Source organism: Rhodofomes roseus (genome assembly GCF_022264815.1).
Source record: "Rhodofomes roseus strain CIRM-BRFM 1785 chromosome Unknown C8Q71scaffold_1, whole genome shotgun sequence".
Taxonomy (NCBI): domain Eukaryota; kingdom Fungi; phylum Basidiomycota; class Agaricomycetes; order Polyporales; family Fomitopsidaceae; genus Rhodofomes; species Rhodofomes roseus.
This window is the reverse complement of record NW_025952957.1, coordinates 1595378-1613475: the sequence shown is the minus strand read 5'-3', so window position 1 is coordinate 1613475 and position 18098 is coordinate 1595378. Positions and strand designations below refer to the sequence as shown.

General features: G+C 55.2%; 8 protein-coding genes across 8 annotated transcripts; 4 read left to right on the top strand and 4 right to left on the bottom strand.

Annotated features, from left to right (window-relative positions):
• The first annotated feature begins 65 nt into the window (after positions 1 to 65).
• C8Q71DRAFT_731202 (uncharacterized protein) lies at positions 66 to 2409 on the top strand. The gene is made up of 2 exons (XM_047922160.1): positions 66 to 2129; positions 2180 to 2409. Exon 1 carries the CDS (start codon positions 190 to 192, stop codon positions 2095 to 2097), a length of 1908 nt encoding a protein of 635 aa, XP_047784875.1. The 5' UTR covers positions 66 to 189; the 3' UTR covers positions 2098 to 2129; positions 2180 to 2409.
• Positions 2410 to 2454: 45 nt separating this feature from the next.
• C8Q71DRAFT_731198 (Six-hairpin glycosidase-like protein) lies at positions 2455 to 5757 on the top strand. The gene is made up of 19 exons (XM_047922159.1): positions 2455 to 2938; positions 2992 to 3084; positions 3143 to 3224; positions 3278 to 3303; positions 3359 to 3388; positions 3451 to 3458; positions 3524 to 3554; positions 3610 to 3791; positions 3845 to 3878; positions 3937 to 4024; positions 4092 to 4304; positions 4372 to 4517; positions 4575 to 4608; positions 4663 to 4703; positions 4757 to 4884; positions 4950 to 4979; positions 5033 to 5111; positions 5181 to 5392; positions 5447 to 5757. Exons 1-18 carry the CDS (start codon positions 2843 to 2845, stop codon positions 5352 to 5354), a joined length of 1515 nt encoding a protein of 504 aa, XP_047784874.1. The 5' UTR covers positions 2455 to 2842; the 3' UTR covers positions 5355 to 5392; positions 5447 to 5757.
• A 370-nt stretch (positions 5758 to 6127) lies between these two features.
• C8Q71DRAFT_697301 (uncharacterized protein) lies at positions 6128 to 8791 on the top strand (the record flags this gene model as incomplete). Its single annotated transcript, XM_047919957.1, has 8 exons — positions 6128 to 6187; positions 6244 to 6595; positions 6643 to 6713; positions 6768 to 6884; positions 6933 to 7103; positions 7154 to 7418; positions 7524 to 7680; positions 8020 to 8791. 8 exons carry the CDS (start codon positions 6128 to 6130, stop codon positions 8789 to 8791), a joined length of 1965 nt encoding a protein of 654 aa, XP_047784873.1.
• A 202-nt stretch (positions 8792 to 8993) lies between these two features.
• On the bottom strand, positions 8994 to 9506 carry C8Q71DRAFT_696636 (uncharacterized protein; the record flags this gene model as incomplete). Its single annotated transcript, XM_047919928.1, has 3 exons — positions 8994 to 9190; positions 9247 to 9287; positions 9367 to 9506. The coding sequence occupies 3 exons, from the start codon at positions 9504 to 9506 to the stop codon at positions 8994 to 8996; spliced, it is 378 nt and encodes a 125-aa protein (XP_047784872.1).
• Positions 9507 to 9872: 366 nt separating this feature from the next.
• On the bottom strand, positions 9873 to 10644 carry C8Q71DRAFT_793666 (uncharacterized protein; the record flags this gene model as incomplete). Its single annotated transcript, XM_047925491.1, has 3 exons — positions 9873 to 9986; positions 10187 to 10303; positions 10366 to 10644. 3 exons carry the CDS (start codon positions 10642 to 10644, stop codon positions 9873 to 9875), a joined length of 510 nt encoding a protein of 169 aa, XP_047784871.1.
• A 518-nt stretch (positions 10645 to 11162) lies between these two features.
• On the bottom strand, positions 11163 to 12710 carry C8Q71DRAFT_28200 (uncharacterized protein). The gene is made up of 5 exons (XM_047917507.1): positions 12408 to 12710; positions 12266 to 12346; positions 12037 to 12211; positions 11844 to 11984; positions 11163 to 11794 (listed from the first exon to the last, which is right to left on the bottom strand). The coding sequence occupies exons 1-5, from the start codon at positions 12628 to 12630 to the stop codon at positions 11500 to 11502; spliced, it is 915 nt and encodes a 304-aa protein (XP_047784870.1). The 5' UTR covers positions 12631 to 12710; the 3' UTR covers positions 11163 to 11499.
• Positions 12711 to 12915: 205 nt separating this feature from the next.
• C8Q71DRAFT_852573 (uncharacterized protein) lies at positions 12916 to 15854 on the top strand (the record flags this gene model as incomplete). Its single annotated transcript, XM_047926838.1, has 11 exons — positions 12916 to 13205; positions 13261 to 13284; positions 13340 to 13390; positions 13441 to 13833; positions 13890 to 13930; positions 13985 to 14275; positions 14630 to 14789; positions 14838 to 14991; positions 15046 to 15456; positions 15515 to 15727; positions 15786 to 15854. 11 exons carry the CDS (start codon positions 12916 to 12918, stop codon positions 15852 to 15854), a joined length of 2097 nt encoding a protein of 698 aa, XP_047784869.1.
• A 116-nt stretch (positions 15855 to 15970) lies between these two features.
• On the bottom strand, positions 15971 to 18067 carry C8Q71DRAFT_27919 (peptidase). Its single transcript, XM_047917476.1, has 16 exons — positions 17839 to 18067; positions 17739 to 17776; positions 17624 to 17676; positions 17461 to 17571; positions 17399 to 17412; positions 17301 to 17345; positions 17169 to 17252; positions 17048 to 17115; positions 16962 to 16993; positions 16799 to 16911; positions 16664 to 16741; positions 16539 to 16612; positions 16399 to 16485; positions 16300 to 16343; positions 16198 to 16243; positions 15971 to 16143 (listed from the first exon to the last, which is right to left on the bottom strand). The coding sequence occupies exons 1-16, from the start codon at positions 18022 to 18024 to the stop codon at positions 16038 to 16040; spliced, it is 1179 nt and encodes a 392-aa protein (XP_047784868.1). The 5' UTR covers positions 18025 to 18067; the 3' UTR covers positions 15971 to 16037.
• Positions 18068 to 18098: the final 31 nt, after the last annotated feature.

Genomic DNA, 18098 nt, shown 5'->3' with positions numbered 1-18098 from the left:
GAAGACGACGAGTTGCGTGAATACAACGATCTGAGATTCGCACTGCTTGACAAGCGCGCGCAGACCGCGCACCACGGTGCCTTCAAGCCGCACCCTCGACGTCGTTCCGTACCTTACTCGCTCCTTCCTCTTTCTCTCTTTCCGCCGCTCTTTCTCTGTCTTTCTCTCCCTCCTACCTATTTCATAGCCATGGTCGCGCCGTTGAACGCCCAACTGACGAATGCGAAACCCGCCCCTCCTGATGTCAAGGCGCCGAGTCAGAAGAAACAACCTCCGCCACCTGCGCCACAGAACGTCAAGAACAAGAAAGAGGTAGACCCGGTCGTGAAGCCTACCACAGAATTCGACACTAAGACTCAGTCGCTCCCGAAGAATGTCACCCGCCGATCCAGCAAGCCCATCATCAACTGGTTTCAACGCAAGCTCGCAGGGACTCGCACGAGACGCGTCTCTGATCCCGACAGCCCTCGTTCGCCTACGTCCAGGGCGAATGTCCACACCCCGAGCTTGCGCGAGAAACCTCGAAGGGCTTCCGCGCCGCAGCGTCCGTCTGGTCCGCCGCTTGCAGTGAGGATACGGAGCAAGACCGAATCGAAGCACGGTCGGAAGATCTCTACCGTCAGCTCGATTCCGTCGCGCAAGCCGGCTTCGCTCGACGGCTTCAGTTTAGCTGAGAGCACGGCGGCCCTAACCACCGATTCTGATGACGGCCGTCGTTCCTCGCTCGCTCGCGATTCATTGTGGTCCCCGACGAGCCATCTCGAGGCGGACGAAGATGCATCTATGCGACCATTCCCGCCTACGTCTCCTCCTTCTCCCTCCCCCTCGCACTCATCGTCCTCGTACATGTCGGACCCGCGTACCTTTCGAAGCATGGCCGCGAGTACGAAGCCCACGACCCTGCTCAGCGTGGATATCACAGGAGGCATGGCCCACATCGCACAAGCGCCGCCTACCCCGACTCGCCTTCAGGCGCACCTCCGTTCGCAGTACGCCGGTCCAGGCTCTAACGGCGCCGTTTCTTTCTCTGCGATTCCTCCTGCTTCGCCTAGCCGGCCGTCATCAAGCACGTCGGCTGCCCCAAACGGACAGTACGGGTTGCACGCACCGCAGCACACGGCCCACCATCCGCGCAATAATCCACACCCCTCGTCACCGCCTGAGGATGACGCATCTCTGCTTACTCTAGCGTCGTCCGCGTTCGCGATGCCTGGGGCGCGGATAGGCATGACGGCCTTCGCACTCTCCGGAGGCACGTCGGTCGCGGACGACTCGATCTCCCACTTCAGCCACGGCGTTGGCGCGGGGGGTGACTCCACGAGCCACTTCCTGCTGGGCGAGATGGACGATGATAGGGATTTGATGGAGAAGGAATACCAGGACGTAGACGCAAGCGTCCGTGCGTTACGGCCGCGCAGCTCGAGACGGGGAAGCTGGGAGAGCCAGGACAGCAAATGGAGTGCGAGCGCAAGCCTGGCACTGACTGGCGTAACGGGAATGACGTCTCATAGTCCTGTCAGCCATGCAGCACCCAGGAGCCTGTGGACGAACGGGAGTTACAGGACTGGCGGAGTCAGCGTGGATCACGGAGACGTCAGTGTTAGCAACGACCATAGCGAAGATGGAACCAGCGAGGAGACAGAGGGAGAAGAGACGAGTTTGGATGGGAGGGCGTCGGTGCCGGAATTCCGCTCGATATCGACCTCAGTGCGGGGGATCCGCTCCGTGTCAAGGCATCTAGCGGCGGACGATGTCTCTGGACTTTCCAGCCCTCAGACGTCCGTGAGCACGGATGATGCATCGACCCCTCCTGCTACACCTATGGATGCACTCGACAAGGCGGACGCACTATCGACTGAGCCCAGCGGGTCGTCCGAAGCGAGCAAGAGTGCGATGGCTACGCCCAAACCAGGGCCGATCGCCTTGCAGTCGCACGACGCTATGCCCGACATCTCGGCGACGATCAGGTCGTTGAGTGCCGTCAGGGATCAAGAAGAGAATCCCGAATATGCAGACGCGGCCAGCACCACCTCTGCAGACTACGAGACGGATACCTTCGAGACCCCGATGAGCACCCCTTTGCCTCAACCGGAGTAGCTGCACGCGTAGCTCCGTAACGATTCCTCGTAGTGCGTCTTTCGGTCTTTCATATGCCTTTCTGACTGACACTGTGACTTAGTTGATTTGGTGTGATATCCACGGCATATTTTCTCTGCTCAGCCCTTGCATACGTATAGCAGTACTGCTCTTCCTGTGCCGCCGCGACGCGTTTCGTCGGTAGCGGCCATTACATCTCTGCTAATCTTCTCCCGTTTGGCTCCTGGATACATGTACATACCTTGTATGCCTAGCACTATTCTATGTGTATTCTGTTGCTCGTCAAGAGCCCTTCTCCTTTCGCGCCTCAAAGTTCGGAAGTGCACGCTGCGCATTTGAGATGAGTCACGTGGGCGTGTCGCGTACCCTACGACTCCGAGCGCGAGGAGCGCGCTTGCCGACTGGGTGTTGCTTCACGGCATCCTCAGTCGAACTGTCAAAGTGCACATCAGACGGTCAGCTGGGTAGACCCGTGTCTATTGTGCACCTGCACGATCACGAAACTCGCATTCGGAACCAGGGGTCGATGTTCTCGTGGACAAACTCATCATGGTAATATGTCCACTGCCAACACGGCCCGGGTCGTGCACATCGAAGCTCACGCTCGCAGCGGCTTCTAGGCATCTTAAAGGACCGTCTCGCTGCGCACGCACCCGATAGCCTCTTCTCCCCGCTCGAGGACTCGATAGAAGGCCTTGGCTTTGCGGGTATTGCGAGTCTAAGGACGGCTTGGCGTGCTCTCAGCATGAAGTTCGGTCTGTCTTCCCCAGCAGTGACTGCGGTCACTCTGGGTGCTGCTTTGAGTGCAGCGCAATGTCCGGATTACACGACTTACTCGCAGGTGAGCTGGTCTGCAATGGGGCGAAGAGGCTCATCCGATGAATGGATCTACAGAGCCCTCAGGGTAATCCTTCCACGGGACCCCTGGCATTACCGTACATGAGACCGGATCCAGCATGTCGCACTTTCAATAGCACGGCAGTAGAGGTGAGGAGCTGCAACGTCTGTCGTAGCTCTCTGACTAATAAGTTACATGGTCTGCTAGGATGTCATTGCGAACATGACTTCACGTCTCAAGGACCCTGATATTGCACGTTTGTTCGAGAACACGTTCCCCAACACATTGGGTACGCATCACACAACCATCAGTTCTACGAGCTTGTGAACACCACCTCCGTAGATACTACCATCAAGTATTTCAACGAGGTAAGTTTGTCGAGGGTCCTAGTGCACTAGCCTGTTGAAACCAAGAACGTCCTAGACGGAGAACCTAGCCTTTGTGATCACTGGCGTAAGTGCTCATTGTCAGTTACGTCCGAGTGTTGCTCTATGTACTGACTGATGATCTTCAAGGACATCACGTATGCCGACTAGCTGGTTCCCAGAGTTGTCATGCATATGCTGAATTACCAATCCTACCTGACAGGGCCCAATGGCTCCGCGACACGGGGAATCAGGCGAGGAAGTCTACAAACGTTACATCTAACCCCGTCTGACATCTATGCTCCGCAGCTTGCCCAATATCACTACCTGTACACCCAGGATTCCGAGCTAGCAACGCTTGTCAAGGCTATAATCAACAATGAGGCTCGTTATGTCTCGCAGTATCCTTACTGCAGCGCATTCCAACCTCCACCTGAGAGTGGTCTGAGCACGACTGTCAATGATTGGGCTATTGATGTGCTGGTGAATCCGTATGTATCTTCGTGTCGTTGCAGGCAATGTAGGACTCACAGCGCCGTACCAGTCCGGTAGATAACCAGACCGTCTACGAGTGCAAGGTCAGTGCTTGCTCGCGAGAGCATACCGCACCGGCTACTTACTAACAACGGTGGACAGTACGAGCTCGACTCGCTATGCTCTTTCATGAAGCTGTCACGCTCGTACTACCAAGCGACGAACGATTCGTCCTTCATGAATGATAACTGTCTGTTTGCATATATTTTCTCACACCACTTACTACATTGCTGACCGAGGTATGTGGGATTTCCAAGGGCTGGACGCGATCTCACAGATCATGCGTGTCATCTGGGAACAATCACAGCCTACTTTCGACGAGAACTGGAACCTTGTCTCATACTACAATTGGACGGGCGAGGCGGGTTCCCTCCCGGGAGCGGTCAACAACGGCGGGAATGGCGAGCCGAAGGCATACACGGGCTTAATCGGCACGCACCACCGACCTTCCGATGACCTGTGTACCTTTGGTGAGCGCGAAACATCATGCCCCGGGCCTGATGCGCAGACTCGCTGAATGATTGTTGTGCACGACAGCCTTCCTCACACCTGCGAATGCGATGCTCACAGTGGAACTTGGCTACCTCGCGGACATCCTTGACTCTGCCGGCCTAGCGAGCGATGTCAGCCAGGCCGCCAGGGAGTACGTCACTAACATTACCGAAGCCATCTGGGAGCACACCGTGAGCATGCTGTTGGCTGCCGTCTCAGACTATGAGGCTCATCAATGTGTGGCATAGCTTGTAAATAACGTATTCGCTTACGAGACAAATGGTGTGTACATGGTGCGAGTCCATTGTTCAGGATGGTCTGACGGCTACCTTCCAGGTTTCGGGGGACGGTATGTCATGGACGACGCCAATGTGCCGGTACGCATAGCAACTCTGTTTCGATAGGAAATGTGACTCAATGGCTCCGCCAGTCTTTGATGTCCCTGCCGTACCTTGGTTTCCTAAACAAGTCCCATCCGGCGTATGTTGCAACCAGCCAGGTCCTCATGTCTCGGGTGAACCCATACTATGTCGTCGGCAAGAACTTCAGCGGTATTGGGTACGTTATTCGGGACAGAGCGTCGTTCTCAGAAATGGGTTCTGATCATGTCATATCGCCTTTAGCGGACCTCATGAGGATGCCTGGAATCCCTGGTAAGTGTCCGCCATAAATTGGACGCTTACTACTTCTGTTAATATGACTACAGGCCCATGTCTCTCATCTCGGCCATATATGGCACCGATGACGATGACGAAATCTTGGATTATCTGTATCTCATCGCGAATGTCAGTATGAACTCATTTCATCTATGCAGAATTTATGCACATCTACTGATACCCTGAACGATAATACAGAACACCGACGGCCTTGGTCTGATCCACGAGTCCATTGATATTTATGATGGCTCCTACACCCGTCCGTGGTTTGCGTGGGCGAACAGCTACTTCTCAGAGATGCTACTCGATCTCGCAAGCCGCAAGCCGTACTTGATATTCAACGACAACGAAACCTACGTCCCGGGCCAGTAACATTAGGCTATGCAAGACTGCGTGTTCTGCATACGGTGGTATGTGAGATATTGACTACTATACATGTCAATTGTACTGACAATGTTCTGAAGATAGGAGGATTTCATGTTCTCACGGGCAACGTTCAAGGCGACCAGGGTAGCTGTTGTATCATACGAGTTGACAAGGACCCATTGCTGTAGTCAACGGGCTGTCCACTTCTCAGGTGCCGTGGTTTCCTGTGTCTATGACAGCTCGCTTCTGGGCACTGTCGATCGCGCAGCCGTGTCCGCAGCAACACAAACATTCTCACTTGAGTACTAATAGTACTGCGCCCGAAGCCCATCTCCCATGGCTGTCAGTGTGCCAGTGAGTATGCAGGACAAGGATGGTGATCTGTTCGCCGGCGGAGTGCCAGTAAGCGATGCTCAATATCATGGACGCGGCACTGCTACCTCGCATCGGGTTCTTCTGATAGTGTTGAGGGCTGAATGAACTTGGTATGAACCCCGCGTCGACCCCACGGGCGGACAGGGCTAACCGCGGGGCTGCGGGAGGGCCGTCATGAACTCTCTAGCCAATCGCGTTCCAGAAATGGGCGCTTCAGGCACGTTCGCGCTCAGGATGGTTCGCTCTGCGATCAACCGCCTTGGCGCTTTGTTGTCGCGTTTATATGTAATTTATTGCCTCCTTTCCTCCTTCAACTCCTCAACGTTCTACCATTGTCCACGACCCCCGAGACTGTTTCTGCAGAGGCTGGAGACCGGACGGCATCTAGACGCGATTCATTCTCGATGGCAACAACAGCAACTTCGCGCGACGTCGGCACTCTAGTTGTGGTTGTACTGAAAGCGGTGTGTGTACCTAGCCACGGACACGTCTACATACCTCATTGATCCCCGTTGGCCAGAAAAACCTTCCAAATAAGCGACACATAGGGAAGCAGGACCCGTATTGCTCAGTAACGTTCAATGCAGAGAAGAAGAGGACGAAGGCCATCAAGCGCGGTGGGCAGCACCCTGAGTGGGACGAGGAGTTTCGATACACGCTCTACGAGGATCCAAACGACATGACTGCACCACCGCCTCACGGAGATGGTACCCCTCCCCCTCCCCCTCCCAAAAAGAACAAGGGTCCTCCCAGCGTGAAGGGTGGCCGATCGATGTTAGTCGCCTGCTACGCAGATGATGCACGCGAGCCGGATTTCATTGGGGAGACAAATGTGGATTTGACGGAGGTGCTGACGAAGGGTGAAACCGATGGTATGTGAAGCAGGCTCTCTGGCGCTATCATTCTGACCTTGGACCAGAGTGGTTCACTCTGACGAACAAAGACAAGTACTGTGGAGAAGTATATCTTGAGCTTACATTTTGGTCGAACGTTCGTGGCAAATTATGTTGGGACCAATACGCCATACTTACTGGTCCACCCCAGGAACCCGTCCCTGTCAAGAAAGTGACAGGGAAGCCGAACGGGAAGAGTCACAAGCACTACGGTGGCCCTGGTCAATTCGTGCCAGCAGGAGAGTCCCCACCTCACAACAGCATTGACGTTCAAGAGGCCATTCGTAGCATTTCTTCTGGCAGTTCCAGAGGGGAGTTGCGCCCAGAACATGTGCCACCATCGCTACGGCCGTCGAGTTCTCGCGTCGATCTGTATGTGCCACCGTACGAAACTTCCAGATCCCGCCATTCTATGGTGGATAGCGTGGCTGGTGATTTCGCGGAGCTGAGTGTTGGGCATGATGTGGATCGCAGACTGAGCTTTCCGGTAAGCGTAGCTCCCTCTACTGGTAGGCACCGTACTAAGGTTTGGTGCAGCCTCAGCAATCCGGTTTTGCATCCCGTCCCGCGTCGTCAATTGGCTTCCAGGACCAACGAGCCGTCTCCCCTCAACCAGGCCACGATTATCATCAGGGCACATATCCAGATGGTGGAGGAAACTACTACGAGGGAGCCGCCACACCTCCAGTGGCAAATGCATATCACCAAGGGCCGCCGCCAGAGCAGTATCAGCCACCATACGAGACATTGCAGCCTGCTGCAACTGGATACCAGGTCGTACCACGGCACGGACCTAGGCACAGTCTGCCACCGGCGTCCTCTGGGTTTATGCCCATGCCGACCCCTGGTTTCGTGCCTCTGATGTCTCATCATTCCCAATTGTCCGGGTTTGCTCCCCTGCCATCAGCAACGCCTACGCCGCAGAACTATGGACCTCCGGCATCGCATATGCTCATACCGTCGTCCAGCTTTTCGACGTTGCCCCAACCACCCATCGCCTCGTCTGGCTTCATCGCTACTGGGCCACCTCCAACGCCCACTCCTGCCCCGTACCATCGATCCTCGTTACCACAGCCTCCTCAGCCTCATTCGCCCGGTACCTATCATACACAGTACGTCCCACCGCTTGCCAATGCTTCGCAACCACCTCAGCCGCCTCCGGTGTCAACACCACCTGGTGCACCTCCAGCCCACACGGCCTACGTGCCTCCGCCTCCGCCGCCATCTGTGCCCCCACACTCCCACTCAGCCCCTCCGGAGCAGTTCTCCGGTCAACATATGAACCATTCATCTTCGCGTGAGAATATTCCTCCCCCGCCACCTCTTCATGACAGTCCTCCGTCTGGTCAACCATCCGGGTCAAGGCCTTTGCCACAGCCCACGCAGGCTTCGCAGCAGCACAGGCGTCGCCAGTCCTCGCTACCCATTCCTCCTGCTGGAGGCCCCCCTGGGATGTATAACCCGTCTCAGCGCGGTCCATCCGGGTCCTTTAACCTGCCACCACCACCGCAGACGGGCCCTCCCGCGACATACAATGGATCTACTTTGAGGGCTCCTTCTGGTTCGTACACTGCGCAAAGCCAAGGGGCGCTGTATACGCAGCCTACGGGCAGCTCGTCGCATTCCTACAACCTCCCACCGATACAGCAGACGGTGTACGGTAGCCCAGGTGGTGTGAGCCCCGGCGAAGCACCGGCAAGTCTGTACAGCTCTATTCCTCCACCACCGCCATTGCCGTCTCAGACGACGCCAGCGCCATATGCAACACACGGTCCACAGCCACCTGTAGCTGGGACCTCGCCGTCGTTGCCCCCGCCGCCCTCGCAGTACCAGCAAGCACCAATGCCGAGTCGTTCGCCGTCCCTGCCCCCGCCACCGCAGAACATAACCAGACGACCTAGTCTCCCGCCGCCGCCTACCATGGGCTATGCCAGTCAGCCACAGTCTGCATTCCAGGCACTCCCACCGCCTCCGGCACCGCCGAGCATGCCGCCGAATACCCACTATGAGTCGATTTCGAGCTACATGCCGGTGAGCGGTAGTCAGACGTTCCATCCCGGACCGCCACCGAGGCCTCCGGCGCAGCTCAACGGCCAGCCCCAATACCACCAATATTCTCCGAATCCGCAAGCGTCGTACGGAGGCCAGTCACCTATCGCAGAGAGGGGTTGGTAACTTCTAATTGCGTATCTTTGTACTCGTCGTAATGCACTATTTATTACTGGTCTTGACCTCCAATACTCTTGTCTCACATACACCACGGACTCATCGCGCTCTCTAGTAGTCTCTACGCTCTCTGTGCGTGTCATAGCCTCGATAACAGCATACATAACAAGCTGCGGACGTACTGCATCTGATACAATATACAATTGTCATGTCATGACGGCCTCGAGGCCTGCTGGGCAGCAAAGCGCTCCGCCTTCCACTTCGCAATTTCTGTCTCCGTTGCGACTAGCCCGCGCCGTGCGAGGTCTATTCGTGCCTCCTTTCTGATCGCACCCTCGGTCGAGCGGCGCTCAGCTTCGTGGGCCAACAAGGCGTTCTCCGCGCCTATGACGAGCCCGAAGACGGTGACTGAAAGCAAGATGAAAGAACCGTGCATGATCAGCAGACCCAAGTGTCGGACATACAGATAGTGACTAGGAAGCCCTTGAAAGGCAACGTCTGCCGCCTGGACACACGGTGGGTGGTCCAACGACGGCTGTGGGTGAGCACTGGCCGGCTGCGTTGCGGACGGACAGTGTACTGACCGGAAGGTGGGCCAAGTATAATGGCCCAACACGGCTAGTCCAGTGCCGAGCATTGTCGCCCTCGCTGCACCCTCCAGGCCTGCCTTGGTCTGCAGCTCGTAAGCTTGTTCAACATCTTGCTTGCGGGTGGCTCTGTCCATGGTGGCCAAAGTACATGAGATGGGCGGGCACCAGTCCGGCACCCCGGGAGTCGACGGTGTCTGTCCGCCGTCCAAATGGGGCAAGTCCGCACAACCACTTATTCCACGCGCAGTACGCAGTTGGGGGTGCAGCCTGTTGGCGCCGTGGAAGAAACCACGCAGAGTGCGCACACATTAGAAGAGCTATACGATACCGACGCGGTATCTGTTGGCATGTCGGATGTTGCTAATACGTACTCTTGCAGTGTCTCATAACCATACATTAGATCCGTGCGCATACAGTACATCGTCGAACGTCCACAGAAGTGTACACGTAAGAGTGCCAGCGAACTGAATGAGATTAGAACTTATCCTCGTTGTCATCATCTATTCGCCGGACCGATAATGAATGTACGCAAGTTCGTGGTCTTCGGAGCATGCAACAAGGCGCGCGTCATCGAACACGACCTGAATGATTCGTTGACCGGGAAAACAAGGGATCTGCGATGACACGCGGCAAATGAATGTCTATCTCGCCAGAAGGAAGATCTGTCATACCATCTCGATGGGCTGCTCAGCGTTCCGCAGGTCCCATAACCGCACTACGCCATCTTTATCACCACAAGCAAATGTGCCACAACGCACATCACCTGCAGGAACGAGCCACATCAGCGCATGGGGAGGGAGGCGCGTCAATACACCTTGCCTTTGATATACCGGCCATGCGTCGTCTGAGAAGGGTAACCAAACCTTTGGACCGCCTCCCGAGGAACTAGTCGACGGTCGCGGATCTCGAACTGTAATTCTCTATGTGCCACCTGTGTGCACTGCGTATCAAATTTCCGCCCTCCGCATCGGGCATCAGAAGAAGTGGGCTCACCTCCAGTAAGGCGCAGAAAGGCGAGAGAGCCTCGTGGATGTGATACACGGAGTTCGAGGTTTTCAGCGTATTCACAACACGCTCCGACGATAGATCGTAGATATGCACGTTGCAGTCCGCCCCACCTGATATGAGCTTATGACTCGTGTCGCGGATGGCTAGGAGGGATTGAACGGTAGAGGTGTGTTTGATTACCAGTGAGGTTGGCGACGGCCTTGAGACGTTCCTGCTGGCGTCCCAGAGATGTACCACATGATCGTAGCCTCCGCTCGCGAACATCATGCTGTGCAGCATGGCGCACACCGCGCTTGCGCCTCTATTCTTTCCGCTTTGAGCGGGTCGATCAACCTCACAGACATCCTTCAACTGCAGCCGTTCTCAGTGATCTGAGCTCTCGAATAGTCTGGTATGAATGCTACCGTACCCTGTCTCGTGTCACATGCGCCACCGATAACTGGTAGTCTTCGCGCGCATGAGCTGCGACTATGAACTGTTCGTCGCGGCAGCACAACAAGCAAGCGTCGTCGATGGAGTGCCGATTGCCTTCTGCCGCAGATCTGATGACATGGCCTCGTCTGTGCACAATCAGATAGGTACAACAGCGGCAGAGATGTTTTCCTAACCTTGGTGAGGTGCGGTCGACAGAACTAACAGCCCCTCGCATGGTGGCGCTCAGAATCCCCAGCGAAGGCGACACGAGCAGCCGCCGAGGCTTGTCATGACTATCCCTGCCAAGGCAGACTAACTCTGTCATAGGCTCGAGCTCATGGAGCGGCGTCGCACGTCCACCATTGCTCGGGGCTGGCGACACGTTTCGACAGTTTCGACTCCCTAGAGGTGATCCGCAACGTGAGGAACTCTCGGCCGCTACAAGGTTAGAATCCGGCAGACTTGTGCTGGGTGGCCTATGCGCGACAACATCGTCATCCCGCGCAGATCGCAGAGCAACTTCAGGATCTTCATCCTCGCTCTCTACGCATTCCCGGGTGGGTGCGCAAGTTTGTGATTCTCGTGATCGTGGTCGCGTCGAAGGAGAGTCTGGAAGGGGTTTGATGCGCAATACGCCAGAGCGGAATGACGTGGTTGACAGAGTTGAGAAGGGTAGCATACGGGTATAGTTAAGTCCATCGTTGACTATTGTTGATGTCGTGTGTAGCCCCTGGTGCCCAACTGGGGTGCCTGATCGCGTAGTGCGAGGCGTAGAAGATGATGCGCAAGCACCGAATTTACCATTCGCTTCTGTTGCACGATCTGTTGATTGTGACGAGGGAGAGTTGATTTCAAGGCAATGTTCTGTCCTCGATTCGTGTAGAAGGGGCATATATCTGGAAGTGTCTGCCGGGAGTTGGACCCTAGATTCCGACAGGTCGGACGTTGCGCCGGTGGGAGTGAGGCACCCCGGGTGAAATGAAGAAGGGGAGGATGGCCTCTGAAAGCACTTCAGAACAAACTCAGAAATAGACCACAGTGATGCACACCTTGGAAATAGATTGGTTAGGCTTCCGGCTTCGGGGATCGCTAATTGATTGTGGGAGATTGGCTTTAAGCTCAGATGTAGCGCTTTGCGTGCCGCTGCGGTCATGTTTGTCGACTGTGTGCCCAGGAGAAGGAGGGGGACTCTGTTCACGGTTCGGAGGGCGTACAACCTGAGCTCCGCCGGCGCGAACGAACCTACAGTTGAAGAGTGCGTCGGAGCCCTCGTAGGAATGGCTAAGAATCGTGACGCCGTGCTCGTGCTGGATTTGGCGGGTCTTTGACTTGAGCCAGGAGCGTCGATGATTATGGCACCGAAAAGCGCCGCTGAGGCAATTTGGAGGCAAAGGGACGGAAATGGTGATTACGGGATCTGGAACAGCGCTACCTCATTGGATGAATTTCCAGCGATCTTGCGGGCGCTCACTATGTTTCCTTGCATGATCATTATTAGGCTCGGGGTTTATTGTGTCGATACGTCTTCGCTTTTTCGGTCTCTCATTGCCTGCTTGCTCGCAACGCACCGGTCAGCAGTCTCGTAGGACCTGATGTGGAATGGCGAAACAGACCTGCATGCATGACATTATACAGTCGGTCATTGAACCGAGGGTCCGGGTCGGGAGTTCTCGGCTGCGAAGTAGACGCAGCAGACTGGGCCGAGCCTCTCGATCTCATTACTTGCGTCGCTCGACCGTGGTCTGATGGCCGAGACGTGCGGATGATAGGTACAACATTACGTCCCTTGTGGGACGGACGCAGCTCGTTCGGTTGTATGTCCTCGAAGGCTTGCATGTTGCGGTGTAATAAGAGCCCTATTGGGTGTCTGCGGGAGTGGCGTCGGCGTGTCGCGTAGTGGTGCAGATCAAGTACACTCCTGCCTTATCGGGCGAGCAGACGAGAAGCGGCGACGCTGTCAGTCCACGTGGTCTCCTTCAGCCACCGACGCGTTTGGCCAGTGTCAGCCTCAGTGTTTACAGCCTCTCTGTCTTCCCGTCAGGAAACTCTGCGCTCTGAAGCTTCCATATGTGAGACTATTCTTCTTTATCATCTATTTTAACTTAAGTGCGACTTTAGGTCATGAATGCTGATCAGAAACGGGCGCCATCGCCAAAATTTGCCGCCACGGATGGGAAGAGGATCAAGCGAGATCACGATTGGGACACCGACGAGGTGCCATTCACTCTGAAGAAGAGCGACCGTTTATCTTTCAGTCCATCTCGAGTGGGCAAACAGAGAGATCCAACTCGCGGTGCCGAATTCAGACGTGTCATACATCCTCAATCCCAATGTGTGAATACTCTGGTCATCCAAACAACTCAAGAGTTGGCCGCCGTTGGCAAGCGTCTCGTCCAGGCTCCTCGGCTACTGTGGGTGCTTTTCTCGTACAGTTCTTGTAAGATTGTCATCCGTACCGAACTCTAGGGATGATGGTATCTTATTTGACTGGTCTGTCTACCCACTCGATGGGGTGAGCGCATGTCCATCTGACTCGTGATGCAAGGGTGCTTGACTACTCCGCGAAGCGGGAGCCTGTCGAGTCCTTGTTGGCTGTGTGCGTTTGCAGCTGCTGTGACTATGAAATTTGCTTATACAATGCAACAGTGCCGGAATTGATTCTTGTGCGCTTGGGCCTGCGCTTCAAACAGTTCCGACCCCGGATCCAGAACAAGGAAGTAGTCGAGACGCTCCTCCCATGATCATTGACCTTTTGTCTGATCATGAAAGCGACGTCGACGACAAAACAACCGTGGTGTGCCTCGCTTCGGATGGTGCCGACGTGACTCACCCCATTATCCTTGGTACAGACGAGGTCGATGAGCAGAACTACTCACTGGCAGAGCCGGAATCCACGCAGACGGATGACAGCGACCCTGCTAAATTGCCCTTGCATAATTTCGAGCCTACTACCAACGCAGCCGCAGCCTGTTCTGGACCCAGCACCTTGGCGGCACGTATAACGAACGCAACTCTTGAGTCTGAGTCTTCACAACAAAGGTGCGATCAGGTGGCCAAGTCGTCTAGCATTGTTGACCATCCCGACTTGTGCCTAGACCACTTCATGACGTCCGTAACGAGGCGGAAGATATAGGTGGTTCGTCTCACAGTAGCTTCTCGCATGTATGGCTGATACTTAAGCGACCTGCAGCTCCGTGTAGGGACCAAACCCCGGACCCAGCAGACTATGACCATGACCAGGGGGATGAACGAGCTGAACGCGAACCACCACAGAGCTATGCAGACCTTTACGGCTCATGGAATATGCTGGCATCTAGTGAAGACGAAACTCTGTCGGGAGACGACGAGGATGAGGGATCAGCGGAGAGACTCGGTCGTCCGATCAGACCTCCGGATGCCGCGGGAAGCGGAGCGGACAAAGATCTGTCCCCGTCGTCCGGCCGTGGAACTAGGGTACAGGCTCTAGCAGACCGTGACAGTGGTAATGGCCGGTCACTACGTGAACGAAACGGACCACGCATCGTCAAATCCGCTGAACTCCCGACAGGATCACGCAGTAGAGGCGCCCATGTTTTGCCTAGTCCTAGTCGGTACAATAACGCAAGTGCGGGCCCCTCTAGTAGAGCGAAGCCATTGCGACAAGGCACTCGTTCCGCTACAAGAGGAACTGCCTCCAGAGTAGTGGTCGAAGCACAGGAGAGCGATGGTCGAGACGGCACTAGCAGCAGCTCAGACTCGGAGGACTCCGAGGAATTGATTCCACGAGCCTCATCGACACAGCGCCGCGCAGCAGAGCGCCCAACATCTCGGCGGAGCTCTGCTCACACTCGCATAGGACTCTTTGGAGCTAATGCCCAGATTGACCGTCATGAGGTGGGTATTCCGAAGGCGGAGTTTGCGAGGGCCAGGCGGCTCCTCGCATCTGTTGACCGAGGAATTCCCTACACCACGATTACGATGCGAGGAGACGCCTCCTTTATCGATCAACGACGATTGTGAGCGGTTCCACGTTGCCTCATGCTCGGACTGACCACTCCACGCAGGTGCAGGCTCTCGGCATTCTCGTTGCCATTCTATCAGCCTGACAAAGCGCCTGCCGCCCTTGTGGCTGATGCGTGTCTTGTCGAGGACAACAAGGCCATCGTCGGGTACGAGCATGGTCCATGCCAGGCTTCTCTCATTCTGCTGGGCGATCAGGTACTAGTACTTTCCATTGAATGCCGAAAGAAAGAATTCTGACACGAGTGCCAGTATCGGCCTCGACGTGTGGATCTGGCGTACCGAGCGCACAATACTGTGCAGGAGAACCGCACTCTGGGTACATCTCATCCTAATCCCGGCATCAGTGCGCTTGCTTCCTGCAACGGCTTGCGGCTTCGATTCCTGTCGGGGGGACATGACGGGACCGTTCATTTGTGGACTCTGACAAATATGGACGATGTCTACGAAGCAGATTCCCGCCGCTTGAACTTGCGTCAACCACGGAGGTGTCAGGCCCTCGCATATCGTAACGTCGACGAGACTGTTTTCTCGTGCGCAGGGACTTCAGTATACGCCGTGAATATCTCAGCACAACGTGCGCAGGATGCTATCAGGGTCTCTGACGGCCAGATCCTCCAAATACACGTTCACCCTCAAAACCCGCATGTTATAATCCTTGAAGTAAGTGTGACCGATCGTATCAACGCGCATCGGATAGACGATTTAATTCAGAGGTTAGGTAGATCACATGGACCGCCAGGTCCTTGTCTATGATATGCGTAAGAAAGCCTTCAATCGCCCGCCAACCCTCCAATTCGGGCACCGTGACGAAGTCGCACAGGACGCCACCCGACGATTCATCAAAGGTTCTACACTCAACAGCTTCTTTGCACGTCCGTACAACGATGGCGACAAGGGGGTCATCCGTGTCTGGGATTATCGCCACACAAAGGTAAGTCCACTTGCCAGTAGAACCGTCCTGCTAGCTGACCGCACCCCGCAGGCGGTAGTGGCATGTTTTCAGGAAGTACACCCGGCGCCAATTGTGCACGCGGTTCTTTCTGGATCCGACGTCCTAGCGTACGGAGGGCCTTCGGTTACAATATGGAAGGCCAGCAGCGGAAACTGACTCCCACCACGAGATATGCCATTATCATCCTTCAATCATAGCCGTGCGATGTACAAGCGAAATGACCAGACCGATTCCAGCGTGCTGAATGCAACATGTTCGAAACGAGCACACGATGAGGGTCCTTCTGAAGCTACTTGGACTTGGCCCACCCCGCAAGCTCGACTGCGAACCCAACCGCAAGCTTGGAGAATTCCAGCATGTGCGAGAAGCTGAACTCATCCGAAATATCGAAACGGCTGGCATGATTGTTAGTACATGCACAAGTGAACAGCCGGACGCTGTACACTCACTCGTTCGAACTGTGAATATTCTTGTTGGAGTTCTCGAAGGCGCTCTCTGTGAGATAATACATAAGTCAGGCGGCTGATACGGAGCAGGCAAAAAGTCCGCACCAATGGTGAAGACCGAAGGATACCCTGCCTTAGCCCATGAGGCGCTGAAGGGAGGACAGTCAGTCAGAAGAAGTGTAAGGGTCCAATTAAACACCTCACTGATCGCTGCAGGCGTAACCACATTTGGTCTCAACATACGGGATGTCCAAGTACAGGTCTACGAGCTGCTTGTTGAGCTCCGTTAAGCTGCGCCGATGCTAGGCATAAGTATCAAGTCTTGGCCGCTCGGGACGACTTACTCTGCATCGACGTAATCGACAATTACGCCAACCTCCTCGCGCGTGCCCTTCTTCACCCATGCTGTCATGTCATACTGCGCGAGGGTTTTCAGGGCACGGTGCGGAACGAGCGTTCATGAATGTACCTGACTCATCGCCACAACGTTCACACCACGACGTTCGTATTCTTGGGCAATTGCCTGGGAACCTAGAAGGCCACCCTCCTGCGTGGATAACATGCATTAGACCGAGACACCAGACCGTGAAACACATGTCGTTACCTCCGCAGAATACCAGTGGAACTCGACACTATGCTCCGGACGGAAATCAGCGGCGAGCAGCGCCCGGTAAGCTTCCAAGATGCTCATGGAACCCGACCCGTCATCATCGGCGCCTGGTTGAAGAGTCAGACTATGAAAAACGCGGAGTCCACAGTGGCCTCACCAGGGGCAGGAAGGAAGGGCCATAGGTTTGTGCTTCCCAACGACGTTGTCAGCTTCGAACCACACAAAGACTACGGGATCACGCACCTGTCCTGGTGTGCCCCAATAACGACGACACCATCACTATCGGTAGAAGACCCGTTGATCCGAGCAATCTGAGTCTGAAGTTAGACGACTTGCGAATCTATATGCAGAACATATTTCTGACCACTGAGCTCTGGATCCAAGTGTGCGGGAATTCCTGCACAGTGATGAGTTCCCTCAAGGAGTCTGAGGCATACTCTTTGGTGATCTTGAAGGCGGATGAGCGTGGCACTCCAATAGAAGTCAACGACAATACCTCGTTGATGGTGTCCAGAAGCCATTCTTGACTCTGCTTCCCAGTCTATATTGTAGTTAGGATGGTTATAGTTACGTCTCCAAGTGAATCAAAATCACGTCACTGCGGTAATCTTCGCCAAGTGTTAGCTCACGATGAAGAACGAAGCGGTGTTACACACATCTCGTTCGGAAGTTGGTGAACGCCTTCAGCCCCGTCTTGAGGTTGTCAATTTCCAGAGTCTTGAGTATGGGCTTAACAAGGTCTGTCTTGTTAGGAGACGGGTATGCCGCTACAACCGATATTCACATCGCGACGTGTACAGAGGCCGTACAAGGACTCACATTTCTTGTTCACTCTGAGATGAGCATTGAATCCAAGCTCGGGGGTCTCGGAACTGACAACAACGAAAACACGGATGACGTGGTAACTTCGTGGCAACGTATACGGCACACTCACACATCGAAGAACTTGACTCCTGCGGCCTTGAGATTTATCTAAGCGAGAGATGAGACTCTGGAAGGGACAAGAAGGAACGAAAGGGGATTAGGTCGCTGACTTTCTCGAGTTCGGTCATCAGCACAGGGTCCTGTCCTTCTAGCTGGACCCATCGGACTGCGCCTAAATCGAGATCATATCCCGGATGGGTCTGTGCGGAATTCTGAAGAGTAATCTGGTCGTCCGAGTAGGCGGCGGCGCCCACGGCGGCGAGAGATATGATGGCCAGGAAGGACGTGGGCTTCATGGTGGTGGTTGGCAAGCGCGGCTGCAGGACGCGTAAACGCCGTGGCTTCGCGCGATCGGGCTGCTACACATGCT